This window comes from Poecilia latipinna, unplaced genomic scaffold (genome assembly GCF_001443285.1).
Source record: "Poecilia latipinna isolate Pla-1442-1.1 unplaced genomic scaffold, P_latipinna-1.0 Scaffold2865, whole genome shotgun sequence".
NCBI lineage: Eukaryota > Metazoa > Chordata > Actinopteri > Cyprinodontiformes > Poeciliidae > Poecilia > Poecilia latipinna.
The window spans coordinates 13,533-22,902 of record NW_015115481.1 but is presented as its reverse complement, the minus strand read 5'-3'; the positions used below and the strand labels follow the sequence as shown (position 1 = coordinate 22,902).

The window sequence follows — 9,370 nt, the reverse complement described above, 5'->3', positions numbered from 1 at the left end:
GGACAGCCATAAATAATATATTTAAGTTAATAATTTTGACAACCAAGTGCAATAAAAACAAAATAAAAAAATACTGTAAATGGAATTTTGGTGGGCAGAAAATAAAGTCTGTAAACATCCTTTAGTTAGATTAGTAATAGTGTTAATGCTTAAGTTGCTGGAGAGCTCAGCTCCTTTAACTCTGAGGCAGTCCCCACCAATGAATAGCATGTTAACTGAATATTTAGTAGAAACACTGACATGGAACTTTGTTAGTATGGTTTTAAACAGTTCATTTTTATGTCAGTAACATTTTATGCCCCAATCACAGACCAAAATTCTATTCTTTTTTTTTTTCAGTGGGAATTTGGAACAGATTACTAGACTGATTTTAATAATTAGGTAGAATGACTAATTTGAGAAAGAGCATTTATAAAAATAGCTGCAAATTTGTTCAAATTATTCAAATGTTTACCTGTTAAATTCACATATTTTCTGCTCAGAAATATTTATTTTAATCTGTTACAAAAATGTTATTGATAAAGTCTGTTTTTTAGTGAACATTTACATTGAAAGTTGTGAGAACTGAGTATTTGTTATCCCCACAAAGTAGTTCACAAATACTTTGAGGTAATGAAAAGTTGACTACAAATGAATAACCGCTTTAGGAGAAGAACTATCCAGTCTTATCTCCTCGTAGGGACGCCACACATAAAACAAACCCCGTCTTTTATGGACAGGTAAAAACAAAGCCGATGTAGTGACAGTAAATGTCATGACGAATCATAGTAAGTCCAGTTCAAATGGCTTTTTATGCTGTTTTTTTTTTTTTTTTTTTTTTTTTTTTTTTTTTTGTTAAGGGGACAGCTAGCACGTGGGGAAAAGTTCCTTCCCTGCTAAAGAAATCACAGCAAACTTTTCGATTCAACCAAATAAAGTTCAAGATTAACGGTGAAAACTTATTCTTCGCAGGTAAAGCTGTAATTAGAAGCTGTGTGTGGCTACCGCTGCTTGTTCGCTCTTTCCATCTTTCCAGCTGTAACTAAAGAGTTGGTTGGGGGGGGTTTCTCCAAAAGGTGCATTTCCCCCCAGGGTCTCGTGAGTAGCTTCAACTTCAGTTAACTTTCTGAGAAAAAAAAACGGGACACCACGCCACACAACCGCGATAATAAACTGTGCTACCCACTAAGTTTTAGCAGCACGGTTAGTGAGTTTGACTCGCTATGTTTAATAATTTCAGGAGCGAAGTTAGACTCAGTGCGAGCAGCAGAAGGTATCTAAAGGCGAAACAACAAAGCTAATGTTAACATGATGAGAGCTGTGAAACTTACCGGTAGGGAAAAAAGCTTTACAGCGGCGAACGAGCAGCGCACGCGGAGGGTGAAAGAGGAGGGAAGGGGAGGGGGCGATTTGCTGGAGAATAATGAACCTGTGCACGCGAGCCTGTGTACCGCGAACGCGTGCGACAACAAATCACATCGTAAACACCAACAAATATTATACTCCGCTCGCCTCAGTGTTGGACATAGCTGCCATTGAAGGTGAAGAAGAGGAGGAGGAGTAAGAGGAGGTGAGGGAGTTCTCTAACTTAACTTATCTGCAAGGAAAATAGATTATCTTACCGAGGACGTCGAAATATGGCAAAATGTGGAGTTTCGCTCTTGCCGACTCGCCAGTGTGGCTCGCAGGGGAAAAATAGTCTCCTGGCTTTTAATGTTATTAGATTTTTTAACACGCCGAGAGAAGAATTAGAGAGAGAAAGAGAGAGAGAGGAAGAGGAAAAAAGAAGAAACGAGGATTTGAATGTTTTTGTTTTGATGTTCCTAGTCCGTGACGTCATACATCCACCTGCTGGGCAAAACAAGGCTCATAGCGTTTCAGAGCCTTGACAGAATTAAGTACATTTTAATTTTCAGGAGCACTTAGGTAGATCTCTCTGAGTGTGCAGGGAGCTACGAGGAAGGTGAAGGGTACGTAATGATGTGCATTAGTTTTAGAAGTAAGTGTGACAGAGGAAGAAGGGGGTACTGGCTATCAGAAAAGCTAAATTCCGACTAATCGAAACTGAGCCGAAGGAACTTTTTCGGAAAAATAACCTTCTCATTTCTTTTAACTCTTAACTATGCACTAATAAAAACAAACAGCACTCGTAAAACAAATTGTGATTTACCCAATAAAAATCAGTGTAACAATTTGGATACGTTTTATTTGGATGGATAGTAATTAACGATTATTTATATTCACCATGAAAGTTACTTTCATTTAATAGTCAGCTGCATGTGTGGCATACCTACGAAGCCAGGGCTGCACGTGGCTCTCCTTAAGAGATTACTCATTCAAAGTCAACTTGTTTTAGGCCACAGCACTTCATTTGTTTTGGGGAGTTTATATATATATATATATATATATATATATATATATATATATAAAACTTTTCTGAAATTGCACACCAATACAGCAAACTGCTAATCTAACCAATAAAAATTTACCTCAATTTGCATGCATTTAATTTGGATAGATTTTATACAATATTTATGATTTGATGTTATTTATGTTTGACGGCTTAAATCAGGGGTGTCCAAAGTCGGTCCTATGTTTTAGTTCTTTCTCTGGAGGTAGAATGCCATGTTGTCAATGATGCATGTCGATGTTCTTCTTAGGCCTCTAACAAGCCATCATTTGATCCAGGTGTGTTAAACCAGGGAGAGAACTAAAACGTGCAGGACCGACTTTGGACACCACTGGCTTAAATAAAACATAAGAAAATAGTCAATTTGTCCCAGAAATGTTAAAACTTACTTATTCAACTAAATTACAAAATTAAAACTCAATTCTCATTTAACTATGTCTCTGCTATTTCTGTGTTAAATCTCCTATATAAATATATTTCAGTAACTTTTTAAGTACTAATTTTAGGGGTTTCATGAGGTTAGTCTTTTCATGCTAAAGATACAAAAAATTGCTTTATGATCAAGGCTACATTACTGAAATAGTAAAGAACATTTAAGATGTATATTTGCAAGACAGTAAGATTTTAAGGAATGGCATTTAAGCCATTTCACTGACAACGCAACTAAAATGTGATGCTTATTGCCAATGACTGCTAAATTAGTTGCACTTGGTAAGCAGATTTAACTTTAGCATTAACAATGTTGCTAACGTAGTTAAAACAAATAAATAAATAAGCTAACCTATATTGAACTTTACATTAACAAGTAATTTAATTGAGATTAGATTGTTATAATGCATAATATTTAATCCCTTTAAAGATTTATTTTTATAGTGTAACTTTTCAGAAATAATTCCTTGTAATCCCAATAAAAGGTGAAAAAAGTGTGCTTATATACTTAAGGTTGACATGCTCAGAAAAATCTGATATGCTTTTGAAAGGACATGGGAGATGAGGAGAGTGTAGGTTCTTTTATTTACAATAGCTACAATCTCAAACATGTGGGCCAGGTTTTCTCAGTTCCTAAATGTCAGCTGAGAAGATTCATAACACTGATTGGATTGAATGTTACATTTAAAATCTTCTGCATACTCTGTCATAAGAAGAAAGTGTTTTTGGTGGCCGTCTAAAATAATCATACGTTGGTCCAGGAGAAAAGAATGAAACTATTATCTTTATTACCGTAGTAACGTGTAGTTTAGTTGTTTTTTATTTTATTTATTTATTTTTTTTGCTTGATTATATCACTTTGAATAGTTTTAGCTTCCTCATGACTACATATGAGAAAAAGCTGAAGTTGAGCCCTCACAGGAAGAACTGTTCCTTGGTGGAGAGCACCACCTTCTGACCATTGTTACTAATAAGGAAACGTCTCTGTTAGATATTTGATATTGAGGTTATTACAGATCATATTAGAACCTGGATTATGATTTACAACCATTTTCTTCTAAAACATTATCTTTTTATTGTGTCAGTGCTTTTACAGATACATGAACTCATAAATACTTTTTATCATCTATAGGCTTCAACTAATAACTGCAGCACTTTGCACATTTTTGTTTTTACATTTTGTCACGTTATAACCCCAGCAACAATGTACTTCATTAGTATTTAATTTGATTGTCCAGGAGAAAAAAAGTGCATGTCCACCTGGGATTTTAGCATAAATCTAGTTTTTCTTTGAAGGTGTCAGTTTTTTTTTGTTGTTGTTGTTTTTTTTAAAGAGTACATAAGTTTAAAACATAATTAGGTTATAAAACAACTTCCCATAGTTTAAACATCTCAATTAGCACTGATAAATGTGTCATTTAAAATGAACTAAAATATGGCACAGTAAACATGTGGAAGACGCTCTGCTGAGATGGGATCAAAATATTATGAGGTTTGGAAAAGTGACACTGCGCATCACCTTGAACACACAATGCCCATCAGTGGCAAGACATCAACCCCAGACATAAATCCTGAGCTACAATAGAATTGATTACATCCCCCTAAATATTTGGATGCACATTCTAAAACTTTGTTTCCAATTCTTCGATTTCTTGCTAAGAAGTGTATTTTTGCTACGATGGACTTCACCATATGCCCCTACATTAGAATATTTGGATTACACAGATATCTGTCATCCTTCTTTTGGAAAACTCACTCATGATCTTAACCACAAATTGGATATATTTTTGAAGCTCTGAGGTTTGCTTAAGTCTTTTCTACTTAACCCCTAGATTTTAGTTTTTTATTATTTTATTTTACTGCTTTATTTATTCTTGCCTGTTTTTTTGTTTGTTTTGTTTGGTTTTGTTTTTTTGTTTTTTTTTCTGGCAACCTGTCCAGGGTGACCCCACCTCTTGGCCGGAACATTAGCTAGAGATAGGCACCAGCACCCCTCCCGACCCCACTAGGGACGAGGGTGTATAGAAGATGGATGGATGGATGGATGGATGTGAGGTGGCATGGATTGGAGGAAGAAACTAATAACTCCTTATTTCTTATTCATGTGGGATATTTTGCTACAGTTGTTTTGTTTTTTGTTTCTTTGTGTGTGTATGTGTGATGCAGCACGGGATTCTCTTTTGTTCTTTTTGCTGTAACTGATCTGAAATTAATAAAAATAATAATTTTAAAAAATAATTACATCAATATTAATGTGTTAGATTGAGTCCAGACCTGAATCCAGCTTAGCATTTCTGGTAAATTGCTGTTTACCGATGTTCTTCATTCTAAGTTTGAATTATTTTATGGATAAGAGCAGGTGAAAGATTCAATGTGCGAAAACTTGCAGCTGTTATTTCAATAGAAGATGGTTCTAGAAGGTAGTGATTGGTTCAGGAGTGCTGAAAACAGGATACACACCACACTTCAAAGTTTTATTTGTTAACATGAAAATCATATATTGTATTCCTTCCACTTCTCAGTTCTATATTACATTGTGTCACATAAAATGCCAATAAATTACATTTAGGTTCATGGATGTATTAAGACAAAATGTGAAAAGGTTTAAAGGTTTTTGTACAAAAAAGTAAAACAATTTTGATGTAGTTCATATTCGTGTTATTGCAATAAAGATTACACCAAACCTGAGTGTGTTTTTTTGTTTTGTTTTGTTTTTTTATATATAATTCTTAAATCTAGAATTAATTTGTCTTTTTTGAAGATGCAGCAGAGTGGATCATAATTGAATAAAATGAGCCTCTGTTTGAATTTGTATTTAACCTTTTGTAGGTTTGACTCCAAAGAACCTTGTGTTAAATTTTAGCTTTGTGGGAAATATATCTGAAAAAAAAAAACAGGGGAAGAAACTTTTTACATTTAAAGTATTTACCTGGTGATCTGTGATCTTGTATGAAATCCTTTACTCTCCATATTGTGCTGTCACCGTGTTTCTCATTAAGCTGCGAATATGTCTGTTATAATGAACGAAAAGTACAAGGCATGAACTATTTCAGAAACAAGTTGAAAGAATAATCTAATTTACGACTAATTGTTCAGTTAGTCGATCTACATGTCAATAGGGATCAGTGGCACCCAGGAGTCGACTGAATTTATTACGGTGTTGTGTATGTGTCGTGCTGCGTGGATTAGGATCCCGACTTGATGGAGTGTGGTCACAAATTAATTGTGGAGCATCATCCATTGCATAACAGCCTCTTCATTTGTTTGTGTGCACACAACAAGGTAATTAGCTTTCTGTTAATTAGGTAATTAAGCTAATGAACAGGAGCTGCTCTTGGTTTCCAATGAGGAGTGTTGGTGCTGGGGGTTTAAATGCTGTTCTTCTGCCGAAGGCTGTGGCATTCACGGTGTGACTGGAAGAGAATGCCTGCCAGAAGTTCAGTAATGAGTAAAAGAGGCAATCGGAAACAAGGTCGTGGTTAGCTCAGTTTAATCGTTAGCAAAGTGCATAAAGAAGTATACACATCCCTATTAAAATGCCATGTTTTGTATTGTAAAAAGTAAGACCATAAGTAATTTCAGAACGTTTTTCTATCTTTATTGTGGCATATGAAATAAATCTGCTCCAAATCTTAAAATAAACTCTACAATAAACTGAATACCTTTAGTGTGCACAATCTTTAACACTATTTCGAGCCACCTTTTGTTCAAGAACTTTAGGTTTTATTAGAACAAAACATCTTAAAATGTGGCTTTTCAACAAATAATGTAATGCAGTGAGAATTACACATAAACCATTCTACTGTATTTTAAAACAAATGCTATAAATATGCAAACCTAGTACAGTATGTACAATAGCTTTCAAGTTGTCAAACACAGACATGGACCAATCGTGCTTTGGGAAAATTTCACTAGCAGTATTCCATTTCTAAAATGCGTACTTATTCTACTGCATAAAAATTCAACATAGTAACTTTCCTAAAATAATGACTACAGTCATTTCTGAGCAAAAGTAATTTATTTATTTTTTTATTTAGCCAAAATCACTTTCCAGGAGTTCCAATAAGAATGGAACAGGCCTGATGTAGACTTTAACGTAATCCAGCCACTTCTATCCCGTTTTGTCCAGTTGGGTGCCGATTTTCATCCCAGCCACAAACTTCTTAAGAGAAACCTGGAGATTAGCAGGTGCCCATAAATCAGCTGTGATTTTCTTAGGAGATTGTTGATTGACCCGACACTTACTTGTGAAGCCAATCTTATTTACCGATCTCATGTACCTCAGCAATGCTCTAAAAATCAACCGCTGTCCTCTATTTCCGTGTAGTGAGGGGTTTGACCGACTGATCCATCCACGAGGTCATGTCTGCATGTTTGTAGTTAACAGTCACCTCACTGTTGCCAATTTAGTAACTTTCTTGCTACCTTTAGCTACTTTTTAGACAAAAGACATCAGTATTGATCAAAATCGAAAATGGCAGGTTAAAGATAAGTAATCAGGCCAGAAAACTGTAACCTGGTGGTTACTGCAATCAGCGCATCCCTACAGGGAATCAGTCTGACAAAGCCAACAGAACCACATCATCCATAAAAGGCAGAGACCTGATTTTGAGGATAACAAAACAGATCCCCACAACACCTTGACTGAGCCCAGAGATTCTGTTCATTAAAGCTATAAGCAGAATCAGTGATAAAAGGAAACCTTGGTTGTCAGGGTTCAACTCTCACCAGAAATGAGTTAGACTAAATCCCTGCTTATACAACCCAACCATATAGTCACAAATCAAATCCAGAAAATTTTTTTTATCCACATTATATTTCTGAATAGTTAAATTCAGTTGATCTTAGTGTGATCTATCTAGGGAAGTCTAGCCGATTGCATCAAGTTTTTGATTTCAAAGTTTTGGATTCTAAATGTCGCAAATCAAAACGTACTTGTAAAAATATGTAGTTTAGTTTTCAATGTGTACTTTTTAATTCCGTCACAGAGGAAACAGAAAAGGTGGAACTAGAATATTTTTGCTCAGTGTTCTTGGTTTTCTCAGTGAGAAGAAAAACTCCAAAGAAAATATTTTCAGCTCCATTTTATTTGATCTGCCCGTGTCACTGCAAAAAGACTTTACAGAGGGAAACAAAGATCCTTTTGAAAACTATCGACCTGACATGAGATTAACTACAAAGATGATGTGATAAAACATGCAAGATAACTTGAACGTATACTTAATCAAAAACAACTTGAAGTTGTTGTTAAATGAAAGATGCATATTGCATGGATGGGAGCTGATCTAGTTTTCCTCTAAGCAGTAGTCTACATAAAATCTCAGTTATTCACTCAGCCTTCATAAAGCATAATCCATCTTCAAACCACTAAAACATGAGGACAGTATGACCTACACATAATCACTGACCTAGAAGGCAGGAAGAAAACTATCAGATTTACCGTCAGTGGAAACATGTAGCGGAGGTGCGACGGGAGAAAAATGTCTGGCATTACCTCATTATCTACCAATCAGTAACTTCACTTCAGAGCTCAATTAAAAACAATATTGAATCCTGGAGCTTGGGGAAAAAATAACATTAAAACATTCCCTGATACTTTTTCAACACTTTTTTTTCGCCCATAAAAATAAAGCTTTAAAAATAATTATGGCCACATCCGCGCTGGACTTCGCTTTGATCCTTTACGATGGGTTCACACTGTTTAAGAAAGCAAATATTACATTCACTCCATCTGTGACGATAAAACCCAAAACGGACAAACAACAAAATTCTTGAACAACAAAAACATCTTACAAACAGCAGAAGAACGCTTTGGCACTGAAAAAGTTGAATGGATCATGATGGGAAAGCAGCAAATCGCAGTTAAAAACATACTAATCGGTGCAGCTAATAGTCACATTCAACCAGTTAGAATTTTCAGCAATATTCTAAATATTGAATGTGACTTATAGTCTGCACCAGGAATGACATGAGTGGTCCCAGTACAGTTCTAGCAGAACAGGAAATTGCCACCCTCACTACTCAACGCATTATGGATGAGATTTACACAGTTTTCCATCTCTGAACCCTTCAGAGCTTCAGGACCCATATTGTGATTAAAGCAAGGCAGCAGTCATTAAAAGATACAAAAATATATTGATAACCTCTCGTCATTGAAAGCAAAAAAATAAAATAAAAAATACTATCCTTAGTTAAGTTGTGGACATTGCCTTCCGTGAAGGCAGGTTCAGAGTTCTGGGTTTTGTTTTTTGTTTTTTATTTAAAGTGCTTTACAATCTAATGTCTTGAACGTCCTCCCTCAAAGGCATGATGATCCATATGAGCTGAAAGAGACAGAGTAATTTTATTACATTAGACATCTGCTTGACAAAGATTACTCAACGTGAAGGGCATGGAAAGTTCCAGGTGCTGCAAGGCCAGGATTTTCAAAATGTCAGCAACAGAGAGGAAGCTTTCTTGAGTCAGCGTTTAAGGGGTTTTTTTTTTTTTTTTTTTTTTTTTTTTTAAAAAAAACAAGTTTAAGGGTCAGGACAAGGCAAAAAAAAAACAGGA

At 35.4% G+C, this 9,370-nt stretch overlaps 1 protein-coding gene and 1 long non-coding RNA gene across 3 annotated transcripts in view; one reads left to right on the top strand and one right to left on the bottom strand.

The window, feature by feature from the left end:
* Positions 1–7,888: 7,888 nt before the first annotated feature.
* LOC106939414 (eukaryotic translation initiation factor 4E type 3-like) overlaps positions 7,889–9,370 on the bottom strand; it is a 14,882-nt gene continuing 13,400 nt past the window's right edge. For both annotated transcript variants that reach the window (XM_015021801.1, XM_015021802.1), the window contains one exon: positions 7,889–9,141. In XM_015021801.1, the coding sequence (XP_014877287.1) occupies positions 9,095–9,141 (47 nt within the window). In that variant the 3' untranslated portion in view covers positions 7,889–9,094. The remainder of the gene's footprint in view (positions 9,142–9,370) is intronic.
* The window catches only part of LOC106939415 (uncharacterized), a 9,054-nt gene continuing 8,821 nt past the window's right edge, over positions 9,138–9,370 (top strand). The window contains exon 1 of the long non-coding RNA XR_001422837.1: positions 9,138–9,293. This is a non-coding gene — a long non-coding RNA (uncharacterized LOC106939415). The remainder of the gene's footprint in view (positions 9,294–9,370) is intronic.